The sequence below is a fragment of the Apteryx mantelli genome, chromosome 17, assembly GCF_036417845.1.
Source record: "Apteryx mantelli isolate bAptMan1 chromosome 17, bAptMan1.hap1, whole genome shotgun sequence".
Lineage (NCBI taxonomy): Eukaryota > Metazoa > Chordata > Aves > Apterygiformes > Apterygidae > Apteryx > Apteryx mantelli.
This window is the reverse complement of record NC_089994.1, coordinates 4,390,053-4,414,519: the sequence shown is the minus strand read 5'-3', so window position 1 is coordinate 4,414,519 and position 24,467 is coordinate 4,390,053. Positions and strand designations below refer to the sequence as shown.

The window sequence follows — 24,467 nt, the reverse complement described above, 5'->3', positions numbered from 1 at the left end:
GGCACCGGCAGCCCCGCGGCCCCGCCCGGCCCCGCGCTGCGCCCCGCGGCCGGGGAGTCTCTTGCGCGACGCTCCCTAGCCTTGGCGGGCCGAACCACTGCGCCACCCGGGAGGGGGGGAGCCTGAGGCAGCGCGGCGGCAGCGCGGTCCCCAGCGGCGGCCGCCGCCCCGAAGGCCGGTACCAGATTTTAATCGCACCGAGACAGATCCGGGATCCCCTCGGAGGGGCGGCGGCGGCGCTGGTTGCCCCTCGGTGCGGCGGCCGCCGGGCCGCACCCCCCCGCGCGGGCGCCTTGGTGCGGCCCGAGGTGGGAGGGGCGGCGCCTGCGCGGCGCGGGGCGGCGGCGGCTGCACCAGCCGGACGTTGGGAGCGCCGAGGAGGAAGGCGAGAAAATGGCGTCGACGGGTGAGCGGGGCAGGGCCGGGCCGGGCCGCGGGGCGCCGCGGGGCCTCCCCTTCCCCCGCCCGGCCGCCAGCCCGAGCCGCGCCGCTTCCCGGGCGCCGGGGCGGCCCCGCGGAGGGGCCGGGCCGCCGGGGGGGGGAGCGACGCGGGCGGCGGGGTCGGGGCCCGCCGGCGCCCGCCGCCGTTTCGCTGCCGTTACGGCTCGCCATGCCGGGCCGGGGGGGGGGGAGGCGCCGGGGCCGCTCTGCCCGGCGCCCCGCGGGCTTGGCCGCGGCGAAACCTCGGGCCCGGGCGGCGCGGCGCGGCGGGGCCCTCGGCCTCGAGCCGCCGCCGGGGCCGCGGCAGGCCCGGCCGGGCCCCCCCGCGCCGCCCCCGGGGCCGGGACCGGGGCCGAGCCAAGCCCCCCCCCCCCCCCGGTGTCCCTTCACAGCGAGGGTCCTCGCTGCTGGCCGTGAGGTGACTCATCAGAAAGCCGCACCTCTGCGGTGCTTCCCTCTGAGGGGGAGACCTGCCTTTTTTTCCTTTTTGTAAGTTTATTAAAAAAAAAAAAACCGCTTATGACACCGTATTGCTGGAGCTTCCGCGTCAGAGGAAGCGCGGTAACATACTCTGGCTCCTGCCCTTCCAAAAAAAATCACTCTTTTTCTTTACTGAAGGTTTCCCCCGTGCATTCGGGTTTTTTCTGAGGGCTCTTCAAGCCCCTTTTGTGGTGCAGCTGTAATTTCTTTGAAGGAAACCAGCGAAGCAGTGTGGAGGGAAACATCCTTTTACGCGACGGCCGCAAATGGGTGTAAATAGGTCGAAATTCAGAGTTATCGACCGCGGCGGCATCGCGTTTAATGTAGACTTCAAGCCCCATGCGGAAGATTGGACCTTCCCACAAGGGAAAATGTCATGGACCAAAGAGTGTAAAGGAAAATGGCCAATATCACCTTGGAGAGTAAAGAAAAGATAGAAAAAAGAAAGAAAAGATCACTAAAGAAGCGTGTGCTGTGGCATTGTCAAAATGGGGCTTAAAAATACAGCTGTCTTTCCATTTAATAAATGGAAATGTTCTTTCATGGGAGCTACTATTTTAGGGCTGCGCTATTGTGCTCTTGAGCCTTGTGGAGCAGAAGGATGAAGATTAATTTCCCTTTGGAAATAAGCGCTCGGAGGTGTTTTAACCAAATTAACCATACTATTTTTTTGAACGCTTTGCGCTAATCTGTGTTCTGGCGAATGAGAGGAGAGGAATTACTGAAAACAAATTGCAAATTAAACTTACCTGGATTTAAATCTAGCTCTAAGGGAGGAACGGAGTGTCTCGATAGGCCTGCGTGAAGGCTGTAAAGGGGGGTGCGAGCGTGCGAAGGAGGGTTTAACTGAAGACTGGGTGCGTAGCTCAAGGCGCGAGCCCCGGCTCCTCTTTGGGGCGGTGGTAGGTTGACGGTGGTCAACGGGCTGGGCCGAAGGCTGGAGAGACGAGTGCCCGGCAGCTGTCCCCGCTGGAGAGCCCAAAGGGGAGCAGAAAATGGGAATTAAATGAGAGCTCGGAAGGTTTTGACGGGTGGAGGGCGGAGAGGAGGTGAGCCTGGGAAAAGAGGGGGAAGGGGGTGAGGGAGGTTTTACAGCACGATGTGGGAAAGGGTGGAGGAGCGCCGAGAGATAGGAGGAGGCAGCGAGAGGTGGAAGAAGCTCAGCTGGATGAGGGGGAATTGGTGTTGATGGTATTTAACGCTCGGCATTTCGCAGGGCCGGTAGTCACATGTAGACTGAGAAAAGAGGCAAAGCCCTGAATTTAGCAAGCTGGAATTTTTAAAATGTTAAACATGACAACATGTAAGGAAAGTGGGAATAGTGCTGAAATAGTCTAGCAACTTACGTGGCACGTCTCAGGACTTTGGAAGCCTTTGAGTAGCAGCTGAGCATCTTTTTATTGTGTTTTGACCGGAGTGAAGTAGTTTACATCTGTCAAAAATTACTACCAAAGTTATGGCATCTCCTTTCTTAATACGTTTCCATCAACACATACCCCAGGGCCTGAGCTCCAGCCTCAATAGAGAGAAGTGAAAAGGAGGAAAAGCTCTATGCTCATGTAGAGGGGTTAGGAAGAAGAGTGGGAAGTTTTATTATGGATGAGTCCATGGTCTTAAGAACCAGGAACCTTTGGTGTATGATATATAGAAAACAAGCTTTTTCAAAATGTTTTCTGGTGCTCTGTCAACTTCACTTGCAAACAGCTGGAGTGATAATGGGATTAAAGCAGTGTGTAGAGAGTCTTCAGCCTGATTCCTCAAATTCACGAGCATCGGGTTTTCACCAAAGGTTAGCTTACCTTAAGTACTAGGACAGTAGAAACACCTAAACCTCTTTCTGTTTGGCTCCGTATAAGAAATAGCATTTTGTTTCTGCCTGCTTCCAGCTTGGTCAAATGCAGTGGCCTAAGTGGCAAGTACGGACGGAGTTTGAACTCTTTCCTGATCTCCATACGCTGCTGGTGGGACTCCTGGTTCTGGAAGAGTTTGAATTTGTTGGGGAAGGTTTGGTCTAAGCAACGAACTCGTCACTACCGTTTGCTCTAGACGTTTGGGAGGAAAGTGGAAATGCTTCGCAATTTGAGGGAAAGCATACATTTAGGAGCTGTAATCATTTCAAATATAGCCTTGTAATTGCCGTGCGGCTGCGTTTTCCATCCCTTGCAGCAAACTGGTTAAGCGTAGACTTTTCTCGCTCGCGTTTTCTGAATTTCACTTTTCCTCTGAATCAGGCTGTTGCCATAGATCAGGGCTTTGGGAAAGGAATTATTGCCAGCTGCCTGTCTTGAACTTTGATATGGGGAGAGTGTCAGAACTTTCCAGCAATTTGTTTTTGCCCTTGAAAGTTAAACAGAAAGAGCGAAGTATTGTGGTTTCTGCAGATCCAAAGAGCTGGCAACCTTTGAGGCCTTTTGAAACGGAGGGTTTGTAAGTGTCAGCCCCAGTGTTTCTTTTGTTCCACAACAAAACACCCTGCTGCCACTCCGCTTGGGTGTTATCCAAGGTGGCAGTTAAATTAAAGTAGGGTCATTTGAGATCAAAGTTGGTGCTGCAAACAGCCGTGACAATGCAGGGAAGAGGGGTTTTGTTGCCTGCAAAAAGACTGCAAAAGTGCATTTACCTTAGGTCTTTTGAAACTATGATTTCCAGGGGTTTATAGCAGTTCTTTCTCCTTTCAAGCTGCCGGAGGAAATTCCAGCAGCTGCCCTGCTCTTACGCTGTTAATTTTGTTAACTGTCTTTTCAACCTTCCTTTTTTTTTTTTTTCTCTCGTAGATTATAGTACCTATAGCCAAGCTGCAGCCCAGCAGGGGTAAGTAGCATTATGGTCTTATCCTCTGTGTTCTAAAAAGGCATAATATAAGTATGTAATAATTGCGGTTTAGCCTTAACTCAAGTATATGTGCAGGTCCTATGGTTCTCCTTTAAATTTTAGATTCTGTATTGCCGTGGGATTTCAGCAGAAATCATTTGGATACTTGAAAGTTGTCTTGTGTGATACATGTGTTACAGAAGTCAGGCATATGGAGCTGCATTATAAATGTCTTTAAATTCATTTTACAGCTACAGCGCGTATGCACCTCAGCCAGCTCAAGGATATGCACAGACCACCCAGGTAAAACACGGAACAGCTTTATAATTGCTACTGAATCACATATCTTCCAGTAAACTACGTAGGGCTCTGCCAGCCATGAAAAACATTGAACTTCAGTGTCAAAATCCATCATTAAGAAGTTGTCTTGTAGCTTCCCACGCAATCTGAACTGCTTTCCTAAAGTGAAAACAACCTAAAAATCAAGGAGTTTCAACAGTCCCCTTCTTTCTTAACATTTCCTAGCCTAAGATTGTGGTTGCTGAGAGAATTATAAAAACCTCGTGCTTGGTGTACTTTTGACACCAACATGTTGGTGGGCGTTTTACTCGGCAGCGTAGGAGAAAAACCTTAAAAAAAAAAAAAAAAAAAGAGGAAATGCCATTTGTGAAATTGCAGCAGCTGGAGGAGAGAATGGTTTTTCATTGAGGTATTATTGCTAAAACTACTAATGTTTTCAGTTGACTAGACTGCAAAACGACAATGATCTTTAAGAGATTAATTAAATGATGCTTTTTCAATCCTCAGGGTCCAAGTTGTTAAAAACGTATTTGTATACACATTCCGAGTGTGCTTTTTAAAGATCACTTTTCTCCTTAAAAAGTAGCCTTGGTTAATTTTCCCCTGCATCACTGGATAGCTTCTTTTTCAGGGGGAAGAACCTGCCTCCCAAGAGTATGTCTACATTATGAAAACAAAAATGACTCCGTTATAACGTTGCAGCCTTACAGAGCAGCTTCAGATTGGTTTATTCCAGTAGCGGTAGTAGCTTAGCTGCAGTGCTGTGGAGCCGAGCGTGGCCTAACTTAACCGTGCCTGGTCGGACTACCTGTGCCACGCTGCGTGCTGCTGGTACCTGGGCGAGCTAGTCTGAGGTGGATGAGGTGGTGTGAATACGCGAGCTCTTGTTCCTGCTGCAGCGTAAGAACGACCTTTGTAAAAATATCGCTGTTACAGGAGGAGCAGAAGGTTTGGTCTTGGCGTTTGGGTTATCCGAAAGGGTGACCGCAACAACTTTTATGTTGAATAAATATACTGAGACAGAACAATTCCAAGAACCACTTTTGAATGTAGAGGTTACGCAGAAAAGTAAGTGAAAACAGTCTGGCAAACGTAGAAAAACAGACCTCGTCAACATCCTTTTAGTGCGAGACTGACACAACTCAAACTCAGCTGTAGGCAGATAGCCATGGGAGGTTTGCAGCGTTTCCTGCCTCTTGATGTAGTGAACTTTGACAGGTGGGGAAAAAATCGAGTCTGGTCAAAGCTTTTCTACTCTTGGTTAAGATGTGGCTTGAGTTTAGTGAGACTGGCTGAGATATCAGCTTAGATCCAAAAAGGCATTTAGGTTCCCAGCTCTCACTTAAATCATTAAATAGCTTTAAGAATCTAGGCATTAAGGCTTGTCTTCATGCTGCTTTTTGAGCTGTAACTAGAGATTTATCCTAAACCAAACTGTTGACTGCGCAGATCTGTTTGAAATCGGCTGGTGCCTGAAGTTGGAGCCAGCTGGCTGGTGGCACAGGGCTCAGGGTAGTTAGCTCTTAAGCTGGTAAAAGTGCAGCACCAGCAGCTCGGCACTAATCCAGTCACCCTGAGCTGCTGCTCAGATTGCCATGGCTGAAGAGTCGCCTCGCAGTGCTGCCGCCTTGGGGACTGAGCACGACGAGGTACGAAAGCAGTTATTTAGTGATTGTCTATACTTGAAAGTGAACTTCAGGTAAGGTGTGAATTGAGAGCTGCTTTCTTACCGAGTGCTTCCTTGCAAAGGCACTAAAATAGAAGTAGCCCTAACTGGAACAGTTTGGAGAACGGTAAACCCTAGGATGCTTATGCTAATCCTGGCCTCAGGTGCCTAAATAGTCTCCTATTTTTAAGACTGTTGAAAAGTGGGCATAAAGAATGTTCTTAATTGAGAGCTTAAATAGGTTCCTCCTAGTTAATGCTGAAGCAGTTTTGCGTTGAAGTGGCTGAGTTTATTTTACTTAGTGCAGTTCTGCCCTCTTAGCAGTCCCACTGCCGCTGTTTCAGGTTACTTGGGGAAGTATCTGATGTTCCTGTGTGCCTAGGTAATTACGAGCCGGATGTTTTCGTGTTTTGCTTCGCATAGAGCAGAGGTGTTTTGTGCAAATTTAAGAAGATATCCCTCCAGTCGTGGCACTGAAAAACCGCGTCCGTGACTTCATTACAGATCTGAACTGAAATTTGCGGTAGCACCTAAACTTCCACGGTAGCCTTGGCTTGACTCAGTTTGCTTTTCAGTACCTCGGGTAACACAGATCCCCTGGTCTGTGTACATCACCAGAACAGTGTGTGTATGTCTGTGCAATACGTGTGAGTCGCTTCTGTTCACGAATTCAATTCCTATCGTCTTTGGAGCAGACTTATGGGCAACAGAGTTACGGAACTTACGGACAACCCACTGACGTCAGCTACACGCAGCCTCAAACAACTGCAACGTATGGGCAGACTGCGTATGCAACTTCTTACGGGCAGCCTCCGACCGGTAAGAGCCGCTACGCCTGCAAGACTTTATTTATATTGGGGAAAGAGTTGAGCTAAAGGCTTTAGCTTATCTATATTGGGGAATTCCGGCCTAAACCGTACTGAATTACTCTGGGCTGCTTTGATGTGGAAAGGATTTCTTCCCTTGAGAGCCTTCCTTGAGGGAAGGGCAGTTTAAGGCGATGCTAAGATGTGGGTGGGCTGCGTGCCAGGAGTAAACAAACATACCCGTTTAATTTTTTCAGGCAACCTTCTGGGTGCTGGTTTATGCTGTGGAACTAAGCATGGCTACAGAATGTACTTTACTTAAAAAAAAAAAAAAAAAAAAAAAAAAAGAGTAAAGCAAACAGGGGCTGCGCAGCAGCGCTCCTTGGGAATGTGTACTCTGGCTGCTTTTGAACCTGTGCAGGCACCCTTTTCCCTGAACACTTCAGTTGCCTGAAAATCGAATCAGTGAAAGCGACTGTGTGCCTGTTCTGATAGTGTACCCTCTACTTTTTGTCTTGTGCTTCCCACAGTAGAAGGGACCAGTACAGGTTTGACTATCCTGCTCGCTCTTGCATGGAGAAATGCTGTCTCATCCCGTCTAAACTTGTGATGTTAACCCTTTAGGTGTCACTTGTTTTTAGCGCTAAAAATACGCAGCATCGCAATGTGCGCACGCACACACAATATCACAGTAAGAATTTGCTAGGATGTAATGCTCTTTGCAAGTTCCACATCTCTAAAACGAGCGTCTTTGAAAAGCTCCTCTGAGCGGCAAACTTTATGGCTAAAGCTTCCTAAGCCATGATGACAGCCGTGCCAAGAGGTTTCAGGTGAATCCGAGCCCGTTGTCGTATCATTTCCTAAAGGGTAAACAGCATGGTTAGACGTGTCCGGATGTCCTGACCACCACCTTTGCATGTTCCATGTTATGTCTTTGGGTTTCCAGTGCAGATGCATACGTCACGTGTTCATAAGTGCTCTGTAAACTATTCCAACGTATGCTCTGGAGTTTTGTGCAAATGTCTTAATGTTGAAAAGAAACTGTTGAGACGTTCTTCATATTTGGACTGGACTATTCAGGAGTCATTGAAAAAGAATACAAACTTTCCTCCAAGCAATGCTCTGAGTACCATTTTCTGCAGATCCATCCTTTATTATGAAGGACCGTTGGAGAAAGCTTCACAAGGAAGATGTAGAGGGGAAAAAACTATCCTATAGTATATCCAATTATACAGCGCTTTAGTATTAAACATCTTTACGGATGAGGAAAGTTTCTGCCTGGCAGTTACTTTGTGTCCTGCAGAACAAAAACCAAGTAGCCTTTAGCCAGTGTCACCGCGGACTATCTATGGGTTTTTTCTTTCCTTTTAACAGTATATAGACATAAACCAGTAGGAGAACGGAGTTGTAAGCTTCCAAGATTTCTTTCTTAGAAATGCTCGAGTCCCTTAGTCCTTACTATTGATTCCAGTCCTGCAAGGGTCGCAGGAGGTTCTACTGGTTATGTTTTCGCTTGTCCCTCTGATTCGAGGGTATGCTTGCTGGAGGAATAATAAATTAGGCATCTGGCCTGTACAGCTTCGTTTTTAGGCAAAAAGCTTCATGTTTTTCATCCAAAAAGAAAACTTAGAAAGTGGTCAAAGGGAAGATCCTATCAGGCCTGCAAATATTATTTGCCTCAATCCATGTAGCAGTTGTTCGTGGCAGAACGGTTTATGTTATCCTCAAGGCAGAGAGCCAGACTGTACTTATCCTTCCGGTACCTGCCTCTCCCCGAAGAGTCGGAGCTGTGCAAATGAAGCAGGTAGTGCTGAAAGCCAGTTTTTCTCTCTCTCTCGCTCTTCCTAATACTCATTTTGGCTTTTCATTCTAAACAAAGCCCATGGTGTTGCCTGGGGCGTACATCTCGGTGCCCAAAGAGACTTGCAATTTTTACATTGAATTTCAATTCATTTTTCCTAGGGATTGACTTTTTGTAGCGGAGGGAACGTCTGGAATTACTTAAAAGCGGGGTGCCTTTTTGTCTTAACGGTCTATTTTTTTGCGAGATGCTGTTGTTGTCAGGGAAATCCAAATCCTGGGCAGATGCACCCTCCTGGACCCTGCAAGAACGGCAGAGCCGGTTCCTCTGTGTCACCTCATTGCCTCAGATTGGGGCTGCTTTAACCGCCCTGCGGACCTCTTTCGGTCTGAAGCAATCTGCCGTTGCTGACGTTCCTCTCGGGCTGCCCGAGGTGAGAGTTAACGCAGAGGTTACGCCGCTTCCCTCCTGCGGCTGTAGGAAAAGGTGTCTTGGAGTCGTCTGGTTGCTTCAATACGAAGGAGAGGGGTTTCGGGGTCGTGAGCCTGTAGGCTTGTCCGCAGCTCCTCGGGCAGAAAGTGGATTAGAGGATTAATCGGCACCATCAAATCTGCGGTCGTGGTTTGCTCTTTAATCACTGCGGCGTCTAAGCATGAATTCCGAGAGTAAATAAGAGTTGCATCTGCTGAAATTATTGGATTTGTAAAAATGTCATTTGGGGGCAAGTATGTAATTTCGGATATCCAAGTATGAATCCACTTTAACTAGCTAAGTGGGAGTTACTCTCCACGAATAACCAGCCCCTATTTCTCTTTTTACCTGTGAAATTTAGGAATATATATATATATTTTATATATATGTATATATATATAAAATTTTTATATATTCAGAATTTGAAATTAACACAGCCGTAGAGGTATTGGCTACTGCAATAATCTTTTACGTGAAAATAGTGCAGAGGGAGGGTAGCGGCTGCTTCTTTGGGCGCGTAGACCCCATGGGTAGCTTTGAATACTGCTCGCATCAGAGAGAATCCTCCCAAAACTGCTGCTAGCTGACGTGAAGCCTGCGTATTTCAGAATAAATCTCTCTGAATCCGGTATCACTTGTAGTCGGCGTGCTCTGAGGACCGAATCCCGCAAGCTTCCCCTCCGCGTGAAGGATTTGTAGACTTCAGTAAGGGTTTTGCTTGCAGGCTTGGGTGCTTTGAGAGGAAACTGAGCCACGTAACTGGACTTCTTAAAGCAGGTTATCAAAGTTCTTCGGTTACTTTTTTCTTAGCGTATCTGTTCTGCAGCCTCTCTGTGTATCTTACTAAGTCATGGGGGGAAGACAGAGAGGGGATGTAATGTTAATTTTCCCCCTCACATACAGGTCTTGAGGATTTTCTGGGTATCTAAATGGAGTCGTTGAAATGAGAATTTAGGCCCGGGGGATTTTAAATCACTGCCCTTTCCGTTTGTACGGAAACTTCCCGTTAGGCACGTTTTCGCAAGCAAAATGCTCCAGCCAGAGCCGAAGCGTTAAAATTCAGGATAATCTTTTTTCCCCTTTTATTCTAATGACTGTGCAGAGCTAGATCTTAGGAAACCAGCTCGCTCCTTAGATTTGAGGGGTGATGTTGGCACTAACTGTCCCAGAGGGGTCCGACTTGGGAAGACCTCTCTGTGCCTCTTACCTGTGACAAGGCTCGCCCGGGGTGACACGGGGACTCGAGGGCTTTGGTTTCCATGCCGCTCACTTTAGAGCTAACCTTACTGCAAGCCGTAGGCATTTTTAGTAAGTCTTCAGGCTTCAAGCACTTGAAATAAGGGTTCCCTTAACTTTTGGTGTTGGTTAGTCGTGGTGGAAATGCTGTGGGTGGCTCGCCTTAAGCGTTGGGGCTGCTTAAATTTGTCTGAGGCTCTAAATGATGCTTGTTTTATCCCGTTCAGCATCGTTGCATTCACCCTTTTCAGTAACACTCGGAACAGGACTTTGCTTTTCAGAGAGCCCCTCAGCAAAAATGAATGATTGAATGATTTTGAGAACTGATTTGCTGGTGGTTCACGCAGTTATTGCCTGGTGGGAGACAAGTTTTCTCTCTTGTTTTAATGCTTCCAGGCTGGCAGAACCATGATGGGGAAGTTAGCCTACGGGCATTCGTTGGGAGAACAGTAGCGTAATCGCTTTGGTAGGCCACGCGTAGAAGAAACGAGGCTTGTGGGAGCAGGCAATGTCCTTTAGCTGAAGTGGTTGCAACAAAATGGACAAAATTCTGCCCGCTCGGAGCTCCTTCATCAGGATCCGGAGCAAACTCGAGGATAACAGGCAGGACAGAAAACCGAGGCTTGTTTTTCATGAACTTCTGCGCTGCGTGAACTTCCTCTTCTCATGTCTCTTCCTCTTTACTTGCTAGTCAGAGCAGTTAGGAAGGGGCCCGAGTTTTAGCAGGATACCGGCAAAGCGCAGCAAGCTGGGAAGGTGCTTTGGGAGGGCACGGTCGAAGAAGGGGAAGGAGCGGCAGATTCATCCGCTTTACCCTGCTGGAAGCGCTTTCTCTTTGCAAATTGGGGAATTGAAATAAAAAGCTACAGCGCAATTTGTCTGAAATGCTGTATAATTAGAAGGAAGAGTACGTCACCAATGTCTTATGTTTAATAAAAATAACAAGCAAAGGAGAAGCTGTTATCTTAATTGATGCAAGTAAGGACACATCCATAAGACGGAGACCAGTTGGCTGCTCTTTGGCAATCAAAGTTTTATATTTTTAGTAAGTCGGCGTCTGCTGACAGTATTTTTAATTGGTAAAGTTTTTCGTGCAGTCTTTTGTTTCATGATTTGAAGAGCTGCTTGAAAGTTTCTTAACTGGAGGAGAGGGGAAAAAAAAACAAGTTAATTCCTCATTTTCATCTTTGTGTCAAGCCAAATGGTTGGGTAAATTATCCCACGGTGGCTGCTGGAAAGACTAATCTAAATGGAGGTCATTTGGGATCTCAGATATTCTTGGACAGCTGTTCCGAAATATATTTATATGAACTTTAAGCTTTTCACCTAAAGCAAACTGTGAAATTCTAAGTAAAACAGAGATATATAAAACATAAGGAGCTACCGGGTATTTCTTTTTTGGCCTCCCTTAAGTTAGCGCAAAAGCAAAGCAGTTTTCTTTTGTTTTTAGAATTACTGATTCAAAACAATACTTTGTAAGTGGCTCCAGAAGACCTCTTAAGCCAGGCTTGTGTCATTTTGTGCTTTCATTTTTTCAAAAACGCTGAAAGGATGGGATTGAACCTTTTTTTTTAATCAATTGCATTTGTTTTACGAACAGGAGCTTTGTCTTGTCTTCTGGCTTTCAGAAGGCTCTGCATGCCTCGGCTTGTCCTCTCCGTGCTTTGTTACTTGAGCGTTGAGTTTCGGTAGCTGTAAACCATCAGTCTGTAGATGCTGGTTGAAAGGTGACTTTCCGTAAGGTCCCAGAATGTGGTTTTTGGCTCCCCTGGGCTGAGCTGGTGACGACAGAGCTGGGGGTGTAGGCTGAGGTTTCCCTTTGCGGGGGTTATCTGAGGAAGGCGCCAGGGGTAGCACGGGTTAGCGTGTCATTTTGAGGTTACCTGTAGTATTCTTGAAACGGTAAAATCTGTGCAGTTTCTGAGGTCTCGATAAACCATGAACCGTGAAGTAAAATAGGCTGAGATGCTGGAAGGAGGTCGACGAGCTAATCTGACGCGGCTGTCGTTTGTTCCAGGTTATACTACCCCGACTGCCCCCCCGGCGTATAGTCAGCCCGTGCAGGGGTACGGCACAGCCGCCTACGATACTAACACCGCTACGGTTACCACCACGCAGGCTTCTTACGCAGCCCCGTCCGCTTACGGCACCCAGCCTGCCTACCCAACCTATGGGCAGCAGCCAGCCACATCCGCACCTGCAAGGTAACATCTCTTTTCTCTCTTCCTCCTAAGGCCGTTTTTGCTCTGCTGTTGAAGAGAACCTTTTGGGTGAACCCGGGGCCACCGCCGGGCGAACCGGGGCCCCCTGGTTTTGCGCCTGCCTTTCCTCTGCCTGTCGTGTTTGAGCTTTGCTCTTGCCGCATGTGATCCCACCACCATTTCGAGGCCCCGGGAAGCCGTGTAGGTCGCTCCTGCTCGGACCTAGTGAGTCGGCACTGTTATCGTGCGATGGGAAGAGCAACCGGCCAGCAAAAACAGCCGCTTGACTCGTGATGTAAAACAGCCGGTTGAGCAGTGTCTGATCTGATCTCTGAGTCACGGGGTTACCTAGGATAATGTTACGTACTGTGATTTGAATAGGTGCGTGTGCGGAAGACAATTTGCTTTTTAAATTGCTTGTGCCTGGACACTGCTGATAGCATGTTTAGCCTAATTGTTTGCTCAGTACAGGAAATTTTTAGAATACATAATAGAACCTTATTTAAGAGTAAGTAAAAGCTGCTTCATTCATTTACCTGATGTTTGCAGTAACTGCTTTGATTAGGAAAGATAGAGCTTAACACAGCTCTGTCCCTATCTTTCAGATAATGCTTGAAATATTGGTTCTGATGTCATTTAGAATGAATAATTTTCCAGCTTGTACAACAAAAGCAGTTTAATTGTTTTTACTTGGCTCTGAGAAACACTGTGAGATTATAAACAGGAAAGGAACAAATATGAAAGAAGGGGAAGTGTGAATTATGTGCAAGAATTCTCTTAATTTTCAGGCCTTGAGAGTTCATACTGAACATTGCTTTCCATTCACCGGATAACGTCTATGGGGCAATATCTCATTGCCCTGGATTCTCAGCCAAACAACGATGCCTTTAACTGACCAAGTTTCTGGCTGCTTTTGAGCTAATGGTTTACGAGCGTTGTGCAAAAGCAGCTAGAGTGGAGCGGCAGCGTCGCTCATCGACTTCCCTGGCCGTTTCGCATCCTTGATTCATTCTAGAGCCAAAGTCTAAATCCCTTGCCTTAGGTTTCACAGCGCGGCTGGTAAACAGAAGCTTTAGTGCTCTTGAAGTGCTCTGTTAATGATGTTGCCCAGGCCTTTCCCGGTGGCAGGGGAGTGTATAAATTACCAGTCAGCAGGTGGCAAAATGTTTCGTATGTAACTATCGTATATTAGCTGCTGTCAGAATGACTGACACTGATTTGATGCCGATTTGTAACGCTTGCACAAGAAACGGGTAGCACCTCGCTATAGTGTGTGTGGGGGGGGGGGGGGATCCGAGTGCCTTAGTTGCTGCCGCGGAAGGAGGTTTGTACCGGGGTTTCCTCATTGTTCAATATTGCTTTTTAGACCCCAGGATGGCAGCAAACCGGCAGAGACTAGCCAGCCGCAATCGAGTACGACAGGCTACAGCCAGCCCAGCCTAGGGTATGGGCAGAGTAACTACAGTTATCCTCAGGTGCCTGCCAGCTACCCTATGCAGCCAGTCACTGCGCCTCCATCCTATCCTCCTACCAGGTAATTCCCGTGGAAAGCTAAGCCTGGTGCCGCTGGTGTTGGAACTTTGGGCTTAGCTTGGGCAAAATGTTTTTTGGAAGGGATTTTATATGAATTTAAAGGGAGGTTTGCTGTCCTGGGGGAAGGGAGCTGTGATTCTTGTTGGGGTACTTCTTCTCATAAGGAAGATGAGGCTATGAGTGAGTGAACAGATGTCTATGCGTGCGTATTTGCAGTAACAAGGCAAAAATGACAGATGCTTTTAAGAAATTTCCTAGATATGGAGTGTGAGGGTGACCTTTTGCCACCTCCTTAGATGTGGTTTTGACAAGGGGCTCTCCTCTTGCCCTCAGGTATCCTTAATAACCGCTGTTAGGTATGGTGTTGATGCTGACTTCCAGAATGCATGTTTTGAAATTCTGAAAGCCTGAACTACGTGAAGCAAAACTGTTTTATTATCCATCAGCTGAGAATATTTCAGTGCCAAGGCAGAAGTGAAGCCTGTTATCTGCATTGCCACTGATTTTTACCCTGACGCTTTAGCCTCTTTCTAGAGTTATGCGTGAATTGAGAATGGTCACGTAAACTGCGAAAAGCAAAATCAGTCAGGTTTATTTTTTCTCCTGCCATCACACTCCACAGGCTCACTTCACCTTTTTAAATGTTTTTCGGTAGCGCATAGGGCTTAAAATTGCATTGCTCTCTAGTGAGACACTCCTGCAGTCTAAGGCGCATGTTCCAGCAAATTGGCTTATCTTTCCATGTTTTTAATGCTTTTGTCTTTCAGCTATTCCTCTACGCAGCCAAGCAGTTACGATCAGAGCACTTACTCCCAGCAGAGCACCTACGGGCAACAGAGCACCTATGGACAACAGACTAGCTACGGCCAGCAAAGCAGCTACGGCCAGCAGCCGCCGCCAACTAGTTACCCGCCCCAGACCGGATCCTACAGCCAGGCGCCAAGCCAGTATAGCCAGCAGAGCAGCAGCTATGGCCAACAGAGTGAGTGCGCTTCGAGCCGCGTGCTTATCGGCGGAAGGGTTGGTTTCGGCAGCCCGCGTGCGGAAAGAGGTTTTGCGTTTGTCGTTTGGGTCTAGAGGGTCTCGGCTTGCGACCGCGTCGAAGGGAGAGCGTGCTGCAGCTGGGTTTGCCCTTTCTCACCGCAGACTGGCTCGCCTGGCTCGGTAGCAAATGGTGATGGTGGCCTTGGGGTGGTGAGAGCGAACGGGTGGTTGAAACGCTCAGAAATATGGGGGCAAGACTTGGTGTAAGCAACCGTGTATCGCCAGGTGACGGTTCTGGAGAGTTTGGACTGATAGTGTCTAACTTAAGACTTGGTCCCGCAAATGGAGAGCGGTGTGTCTTTCTTTAAACAGCACTGTCGCTATAGGAACTGTGGCAAACAATTCTCTGGGGATACTAATTACGTTCTGATGCTGAAAGCAGGGGGGAAGAAAAGGCTTAAGAGGGGACAGGCAGCTTAGACCCGCTCTTGTCTGCAGCTGCCTAACATTTCCATTACAAACTTCCTCAGGTTCGTTCCGTCAGGACCATCCTAGCAGTATGAATGTATACGGACAGGAATCCGGAGGCTTTTCAGGCCCAGGAGAGAACCGGAACATGAGCGGCCCTGATAACCGGGGCAGGGGAAGAGGGGGATATGATCGCGGAGGCATGAGCAGAGGTGGGCGGGGAGGAGGACGCGGTGGAATGGGGTAAGAGCAAATCTTTTCTCCTTTTACCTAAATCTGTTTTACCCATAGGATTTGAAATGGAAAGAGGGGACTGAAAGGTTGACAATCCCAGCCGTACTTCCATGGAGCAAATCTCTATAGCAGCATTGCTTCTAATCCATGGAAATGTTATCCTAGGGGGAAATAGGAGCAGGATCCGTTTTTATTTTTCCTGCAGCTGGTTGGGCACGGGGCAATTACGGGTATTGCTAAACCTGGAACTTTCAGCTCCCTTCGTGGTCGTGCAGAGGTGAAATCCTCTGCGGGGTTTAACAGTAACTTTGGATCGAACACACACAAACCTTCCGCCGGGTCCAGGAGTCACTTCCTGTGCCTCGCTAACGGGGATCTTGACAGTTCAGGTATGTACAAGGCGGAAGCCTCGTGTCAGCCTCGTGTTACACTGTCAGCCTCTCGACCTTAGAAGTAGTATGCAGAGCTACTGTCGTAAGCGTACGTGTGGGGCAGATTGCTGCTGTTGAAGCCATGGCTTTGAGTGGCCGGAGTACTTAGAGCTTGGTTGGAGTGTGCAGGAAGGCCCCGAGAATGTGCAAAGCTCTGACTTGACTTCCAGGACTGCTCCCCCTTGGAGCTTTCGGGTGGTCTAAATCAGTTTGGCCATTTTAACTGATGGCAAAACCTGGTTTAGTAAACCTGCGCCTTCAGGTCAGCAGTTTGTCTCCCTGTCTGTGGTGTCTGTTTTAATAAAGGTGAGGAAGGTGGACTAATACCAAAGGCTAATAAGAGAAGGAAGGTGTCGCTTTGTGTGTGTTCTATCCCTTCGCAACGTCGTTCAGAGCTATGCAGAGTGCCCATAGATGCGCAGGGGAAACACGGCGTGGGATGCAAAGTGCCACCCCTTGGATTTGGCAGGGCAGCTGGAATTGCAGCTTCTTGCGACTGGGCAACTTATTAAGCTGTTTTACAACCTGGTGGCAACCAGAGTTTGGGCAAGTTACAGTCCCATTCTGCATAGCTCTGTCAAAATGAATTGAAGTGGCATGAAATCTTTATCAGAGAAATGCAACTATCCGGTACACGGAAATAGAAGAAAAAGATTTACTCATGTTGGAATACATTTGGCTTGAATTGGCACGAGTGGAACAGAATTCCATGGTTCTGTATAAAGATTTCACCCATGATGTATTTATCTCTAACAGTTTAAAGTAGATGTAGACACTTGAAATATCTATCATCACAACTTAAAATTTCTAGTCCCTTCAGAGCTGCTCACTGCAAAAGATTTGCCATCTGCCTCTAATCACACCTGTAATGCGAGATTAAATTACGTATGTAGTGATTTCCGCTTGACTAGACCATTCGAAAGGGCCCCCTGCTTTATGGACATAGATTTTCTGCTGTCCGTAGAAAAGGCGGCCTTTCCCTGAACACCAAGGGCAGGTAGGGGAACTCGGCCCTTCTTATCATGCTGTGGTGATGGATTTCAGTGTCTCCAGCAGGTAAGGAGCTCGATGTTATTAACATGCCCTTTTTCATTGACTCAATTATTTTATATTTTCATTGGCTGTTAAACATGGAAACTTTTTAACATGCTTTGTCGCATTTATATGCTACAGGTTACAAAGTGAGAGCCTTGTATACACTTCAATACTTAAAAAGTACCCGTACTCAGTACTCAGCCGGCAGCATAATGAAAAGTGGGACTAGACACGGTGTCCATATGGAGAGGAAAAATATACATAGAATATTTTTAACCAAATGTATTCATTGTATAAATGGAATCCTTCTGTAACTTTGGTAACTGCGTACTTGTTTTTTGGTAATAAAACCAGAGGAGGTATACTACTTTAGAATTGTGTAACATTAAAAAGTGTAAAAGTATGTGTTTAAAAAGAGAGACATTACATATATGGTGTGTACTTTAACAAAAGGAGGCAAAGCTGCATGCAACAGCTTGAAACTGTGTATTGACAACTTTTTTTTCCAGTATTAGAGGTGCAATACTTGCTAGAAAATAGGTGGTGCTCTCCCTCCTCTGCTCGTCTCCTTCAAAACGACTTCTGTCTTCCCAAAAAGCAAAAGAAACGCAAAAATCCTTTTCAGGTGGCATTTTCCTAATCAACCAGCACTTGAAAGCGGTCATAAACCGAAAGCTTTAGCCAAAGCTTTTGCTGAAAGCTGCGGCCGTGAGTTTGCATTGGCGTGTGCCGAAATCTTCCGTTCTGGTCTGTGTCCACAAAGCTGCACCCCAGGCCTTCGAGCCCTCGCTGTATTCTGTAAGTTCTCCTTCCACAGAGACTTGTTAAATTCAGTAGCGACCTGAATGTATGGCTTTATACCGAGGTTTTAGCGGAAATGTCATCTGAACTGTGTTGTAGGTATCGCGTGTGGTTGTCTCCTGCCTTTTTAACTGTTAATGTTAGGGACCTGCGGGCTCGCTTCGCTCTCCTGCTGCGAGAGGCTGAGGGTGCACCTTTATGTACACACGGAGGGGAGGGAGCTGCCCGGCGAGCGGCCTGGCGCTTTCTTTTAAAGAAAAGCGCAATTCGTAACGCTCGAAAACGTGGGGTTTTTTTTGCCAAGTATTGCACTGCTAATACCGCTACGAGTAACGAAAGGGTACCGACAGCGAAAGTGGGTGTCTAAAACCAGACAAGCGAGGTTGTGTACGTAAAGGAAAATTGAGCGAGCTGCCCTGAAGAAAGGCATAGTGACGAGATGAGAGAGAGAGAGACAGATGCATTGTTTGGAGATGTTTAGCCAGTGCCCTTCTTCCCAGTGAGCCGCAGAGGCTCACAGCAGTACTGGCTTTGTAAAGGGAAAGGCCTTCATTTCTTCGTTTATCCCCCCAGCAGCGCTGGAGAGCGAGGTGGCTTCAATAAGCCTGGTGGTAAGTTTTTGAGCATTACAATGGATAGTGTTTAAAAAAAAAAAAAAAAAAAAAATGCAGTCAGTTTTTAGAAAAAAGTGTAATTTTTATTTAGTTTGATAAGTGGTTAAAATGACATATGCAACAAGACTGTAATGGGTACTGCCGGCAATGCCTAGGGGTATGCGGTTACAGGACACAGGGTAACTTGGAAGAATTGAAACCACTTCTGTAATTTGGGGAAAATAAATGGTTTGGATTTAATAAAAAAAAATTTTTTAAAGTAACTTTTTTTTTTTTTTTTAATAAACTTAAAACCGATTGGCCTGGTAAAGCATTAAAAAGTGTAATAGTGGTTAATGGTTTTGAAAGGCTGCTAAAAATAGCAAACCGATCACCAAGTGAAAGGTGCATTGCTGACATTTCGGCAATGCAGGTCAATTTGAGTTTAACCGATGCCATCGAATGGTGGTTATAAGTAGATAGTATTGTGTGTGTCAGTTCTTCAGCCTGCAAGACGTGCACTAACACAGCTTTTTATGATTCTCTCCTGACTGGCAGGACACATGGAAGAAGGACCAGACCTTGATTTAGGTAATTGCAAACAACTGCTCAGCCTCTCTCCTGAGTCTGTGAGATTTAAGACCTTCTGTGCTCGGTCTCTGCTCCGGACAAGGGCCGTTGCCCCGTAGAGGTCGTAGCCCTGTTACTTGCCCTCCTGGAGAAGAAGCGCAAGGATGCTCAGCCATTTACAGTCTCTTTATGGCTGTTTCATTTATTTTTGTGTTCCGGATTTGTCAGAACACCTGGACTGGTGGAAAACTGCCGACGTTTGTGAGATGTTTGCCCCTCTCCATGGGAAGCGGGTGGTCTTTTTGAGTAGCTCACCGGTAGCTGTTTGGTACAGCAAAAAGCAAACTTCAGGCTGCGTTAGACTGGAGCTTGTCTGGTAGTCTCCTGCCTTGTCCCGCCACCCCTGGCCTGTAGGCGTACAGCTCTTTGCTTCCTGCTGTGCCGATGTGTTTGGTAGTTATGCATCAGTCTTCCGGGATCAGCATATTTCTCTGCTGACGGAAGGGATGGTTAGTGCAGCGAGGAAGGGCTCAGTGTCTGTGCGGGAGCCCAAAGGATGTAGAACCTCACACACGTCGTGTCTTTTGCGCACAAAAGTTTCCCCTTATGTCTCATCTTAGATATCTCCCGTTATAACCAAGTGGCTTAACCATGTAGTTTACACTGCACCGGGTGGGTATCTACACTGCTGTGCTGCACAGGAATAAACCAAAACAGGCGGTGGGAGACAGGCCGGCTCGGGCCTGCTAAAGCCAAGGTCTTTCCAGGCATTCAGCCGTGCCGTTCAGTGCAGTTCTCCCTCCCTGCGTTTAGGAGGCGTTGCAGAATCACTGCTCAGCGCCGGGATTTGCATGTCACTTTATAAAGACGCTCACTGAAAGGCAAGCAGCAGCCCGCGTAGGGGGTGACCTGATAAAGTACACCGCTGTTTTGAATTCCCTTGTTTTCCCTTACTGTCGTGACACTGTGAATTCTCTCCTAGGCCCACCTATGGACCCAGATGAGGACTCAGACAACAGTTCAGTTTATGTGCAGGGACTCAATGATAATGTGACCCTGGAGGATCTGGCAGACTTCTTCAAGCAGTGTGGTGTTGTCAAGGTGAGAAAGAACATGTGCGCGCAGGTTAATGCCAGCATATCTCCAGCTGATAGAGGGTGGTGGAAAGGGATTGCCCACTCCTTCCTACCACCATATCGACCGTTTCCCTTTAAGCCTTCTTATCCAGGAACCGGGCAGGTCTCCTGCTAGTGGGGCAGTAAGATGGCCACAGCCTGGAGATAACCTGTAGTTCAGGCTTTCCGGAAGAACCTGTGCAGGATTTGTCCTTTGGCTTCCCAGTTGGACTTGCAGAAGCAGCAACGCTCACATCCTCTAAGTGGAGGAATTGTGCTCCTGTGGATCTGCTGCTGGCAGGCTGGGGGGATCAGGATGGCTGGAGAGAGATGGAGGAGCGCGAGAGGAGAGTGTTCACTATTCGCTCTACTTCTGTATAGCCCATTTCTGGCACTGCCAGGTGCGTTCAGGAGAGGCTTGTGTGCCAGGCAGCCCTTTTTTGGGCCGGTTTGGTTATCTGGGCAGTAGCTGCTGCAGGCGGTGAGCCAGAGGGGCCCTTTCTTCTGCCATGGAATTGCCAAAACGAGGTGTGCTTAGGACGCCTGTTGTCTCAGGTTGAATAGCGGAACAGAGGAGAGAGTCGTCACTCAGCTTGCGGGGGAGATGTGATTTGAGATGCTCTTTTGATTTCCTGCCAGATGAACAAGAGGACTGGGCAGCCTATGATACACCTCTACATTGACAAGGAAACCGGCAAACCGAAAGGAGATGCCACGGTATCCTATGATGACCCATCTACTGCCAAAACAGCTGTGGAATGGTTTGACGGTGAGTCCGTGAAGCGTGTTCTGTGGTGGAATCACTTTGTTCAAGATTTCCTGGCTAAATTCTTGGCTGATAGAAGTGGGCATTTCTGTCCTCAGTGCGTAATAGTCGTTTGAAGCTGGCTCTAGATTATCATGCAGGCTTTTGCCTAAAAAGTTCTTGGTTTTAACTGGAACAGGTAAGCGTGCTGCTTTGGGTCATGGTTGTCCACAGTAGCCTAGGCTCCTTTCCCCCGTTACTCTCCTATAACTAGATTTTATCTTAGTCCCACAGGTGGAATTTTGCCCTTTGACACTTGGGTGAAACTTTCTGTGCAATTAGTGACTCCGCGCACTTCCGTACCCTGGTAGAAAGATGTATGTGGTATCTGGGTCCAGTAAATAGCGGAAGCTCACGGCACAAAATGAGGCGCTTGCCCTTGTATTCGTTCTAGGAAAGGATTTCCAGGGGAGCAAGATCAAAGTTACCCTCACGCGGAAGAAGGGCCCGATGAACAGCATGAGAGGCGGGATGCCGCCACGCGAGCAGCGGGGAATGCCTCCCCCGCTCCGCGGAGGTAAGTTATCCAGCTCCCCCAGGCCCCAAAAGGGCAAAGCCAAAGCTGTAACAGCTGCTGAGTTACAGCCTGTCCTTCAACTGTTGCTGGAGTTAATGGAGTCTTCCTTTCAGGTCCAGGGGGTCCTGGCGGTCCAGGGGGTCCTGGCGGTCCGAGTGGTCCCATGGGCCGGATGGGAGGCAGAGGTGGAGACAGAGGTGGCTTCTCCTCGAGAGGGCCCCGGGGATCCAGAGGAAACCCCTCCGGTGGGAGCGTCCAGCACCGAGCCGGAGACTGGCAGTGTCCCAATCCGTAAGTACCGGGTTGCTGTCCCTGCCCAGAAACTCCCCTCTCTGCTTGGGCGGATAGGCAGCACTGTCCCATGCCACCTTCATCTCTTCCACGTGTCGCAGCAGGTACCTGTGAACGTGCTACCTATGTAGTAGCTACTCCCGTGTGGTGAAAATGGTTATTTTTAGCTCAGAGCACCAAGGCCCAGGTCCTTTTATCCACGTTGCAGCGTAACCCTGCAGACAGCCGCGCCACCGCATGGCACGCCGACTAATTCGGGCCAAGGGGCTCGCCCTGGGTCCTGCTGACCACCTCCGAGGCGCTGTGCTCTCCCGTTAACGCCCAGGCGGCGCTTCTGAGCGGTGGCGCTTAACCAGGAATGCGTTTGCAGTCTTTGCTGACTGGTGGTTTTGTCTAGGGGATGTGGAAACCAGAACTTCGCCTGGAGAACGGAGTGTAATCAGTGCAAGGCTCCTAAACCAGAAGGGTTTCTGCCACCGCCTTTTCCCCCTCCAGGTATGTGTGTGGCAATGTTCACAGCTGGGAAGGGCTTGTGCTGTAGGCGCTGATGCTGCCAAGATAGCCGTAAAGGCAGTGAGCTGCCCTGAGCGCGGTTTGGGGCTCCTCATGCAGAAGTTCAAGGGAGTGGCTGCTTCCAACCCTGGGAGCTACTGGGGAAAGGTCCCTCGTTGAGCTGCGAGATGGAGACTGGAAGCGCTGTGCTCTGCCCTCTCTCTCCTGCGCTTTCCAGCTCGTCTTGAACTGCCAAGCCTCTTCCTTGGGGCGGTTTTCAGTGCTCCAGTTCCCCAAAGCAGCACTGTCACCTTGTTGCTCCCAGGTAGTGACCTCTTTGTCAGCCCTGTCTCTCCTGGCTCTGGAGGAGAAGCTCAGTGAGACTTTGGAGCTGCTGCGGTTTGGCTTCAGTCACTTCTGGCTTCAGCCAGTGGCCTCATCCGTTTGATTCTGCAGTCCCTGGGCCCAACTGCTCTCATGTGGAAGCCAAAAATGAGCAGAGTGGATCTTGTCTTGCAAAGTTGTTTGCCTTCGGGGTTTCCCACCAGCTCTTGGGCCACAAATTTCCTGTGAAGGGACAAGAGTTTGAAAGGCTGGAGAAGTGTCCAGAGTAGGTGGGCTCTTGCTCTCAGGTTGCTCTTTCCTGTGAATCTTTTCCTCTCTCCCAGGTGGAGACCGCGGTAGAGGTGGCCCCGGGGGCATGAGAGGCGGAAGAGGAGGTGGCCTCATGGACCGTGGGGGACCTGGTGGCATGTTCAGAGGTGGCCGTGGTGGAGACAGAGGTGGATTCAGAGGGGGCCGGGGGATGGATCGAGGTGGATATGGAGGAGGAGGACGGCGAGGAGGAGGACCTGGGGGCCCGCCTGGACCACTCATGGAACAGATGGGAGGCGGAGGCAGAGGTGGAAGGCGCGGAGGACCAGGAAAAATGGACAAGTACGTACGGGCGTGAGAGGAGAATGGGTTGAGGGGTCGAGAGCTGCCATCTGGGCAAACCACCTGGGAAAAGGGGCAAACTGAAGTGTCCGCAAGGGCGGAAGGGGAGGTTTGGCACCTCAACGGGAGCGGCTCGGTCGGTTGGGAAAACACTGTTGGACGGAGCAACCCCAAAGCCAGCAGCACCCGTAGAAAGTGCTACGCGGAAGCAGTGGTGGGGGGAGAGGGGGGTCTCCAGGGCCCCTCATTTCTACAGTCGGCCCCATCAGTTTTAAATCCCCCTTCGACGCGGCGGGCGGGGAGCGTGCCTTCCCTCCGGCTCCGCGGGAAGAGCCGCTCGGAGAGGGCCCGCTCCTCGGGAGCCGCCGCTGACCCGGCCTCTCCGCTTGCAGGGGTGAGCACCGCCAGGAGCGCAGAGACCGGCCCTACTAGAGGCAGACCCGCGGAGCTGCATTTACTACCAGATTTATTTTTTAAACCAGAAAATGTTTTAAATTTATAATTCCATATTTATAATGTTGGCCACAACATTATGATTATTCCTTGTCTGTACTTTAGTATTTTTCACCATTTGTGGAGAAACATTAAAACCGAGTTCAAGGGTAGTGTGCCGAGTTTTTTTTTTTTTTTTCCTTTTAAAAATGGTTGTTTAACTAAAACTAAACCGGATGCGAAACCGTTGTTGTGAGCATGCTCTCGTATCATCGTGTGCAAATCCCAGAGGCGGCGACTAACTGTAACGATGTTAATGGTTGTGATGTTTTTTTAAAATAAAATTCCCAATGTTTATAAACGTACCACTTCTGGCCTCTCTTGAGCACCTTCAGCCCGGAGCACCAGCCCCGCGCCGGGAGCCGGGATCTCGCCGCCGGCCTCCTGCGGGGATTGTCGCAGCCGGGGAGCCTGGATGGGAAAGCTGCCGTAACGGAGGAGGCCGCGGAGGAGCAAAGCGAGGCGCCGTGATTTAGCAGCCCCTAGCGCCTGCCCTGCGTGGTCGGGGTGAAAATGACGGCGGGGTTTCAGTGATCCCGCTGGACTTGTTGCATCCTGGCTGTAAATCGGAGCGCGGGCTGGCCGGGCCCTTGGCTTGGGTGTCACCGGTGGCTGTCACCTTGTTGCCCAAGCATTGGGATAACTCCGGTGAGTCCTGGAGCTCGAGCTTGAACAGCAAACATCCGAAAGGAGGGTGGGCAGTGCTTGAAGGCTGGGTTATGGCAGGGAAACAGCAGGCAGCTGCCTGCAGGCTCAGCCCCAGGCCTGGAATGGCGGCACCCAGGCTTTGGTGCTGGGTGCGAGCTGCGACTCTGGGCCTGGCTCCCGTAAGGGTGTTGGTTATGCACCAAGCCGTTGCCAGGCTGCAGCGCTCCGCAGAGCGGTGCCTGCGCTCCGCCGCCTTCCCGGGGGAGAGGAGCGGAGGCTTGGTGGGAAAAAACGCAGCCGGGGAGGTTG

At 49.1% G+C, this 24,467-nt stretch overlaps 1 protein-coding gene across 3 annotated transcripts; it reads left to right on the top strand.

Moving 5' to 3' along the window:
* The first annotated feature begins 344 nt into the window (after nt 1–344).
* On the top strand, nt 345–23,815 carry EWSR1 (EWS RNA binding protein 1). Of its 3 annotated transcripts, none has more exons than XM_067307184.1 (17): nt 345–406; nt 3,696–3,732; nt 3,984–4,035; nt 6,394–6,517; nt 12,030–12,216; nt 13,580–13,747; nt 14,514–14,728; nt 15,261–15,441; nt 18,276–18,310; nt 18,851–18,883; nt 19,845–19,963; nt 20,617–20,746; nt 21,177–21,299; nt 21,413–21,590; nt 21,988–22,085; nt 22,751–23,018; nt 23,411–23,815. In XM_067307184.1, the coding sequence occupies exons 1-17, from the start codon at nt 394–396 to the stop codon at nt 23,448–23,450; spliced, it is 2,001 nt and encodes a 666-aa protein (XP_067163285.1). In that variant the 5' UTR covers nt 345–393; the 3' UTR covers nt 23,451–23,815. The 3 variants fall into 3 exon arrangements, with proteins under 3 accessions (XP_067163285.1, XP_067163284.1, XP_067163286.1); XM_067307183.1 differs by having other exon boundaries at nt 18,273–18,310; XM_067307185.1 differs by lacking the exons at nt 15,261–15,441; nt 18,276–18,310.
* The last annotated feature ends 652 nt before the right edge of the window (nt 23,816–24,467 follow it).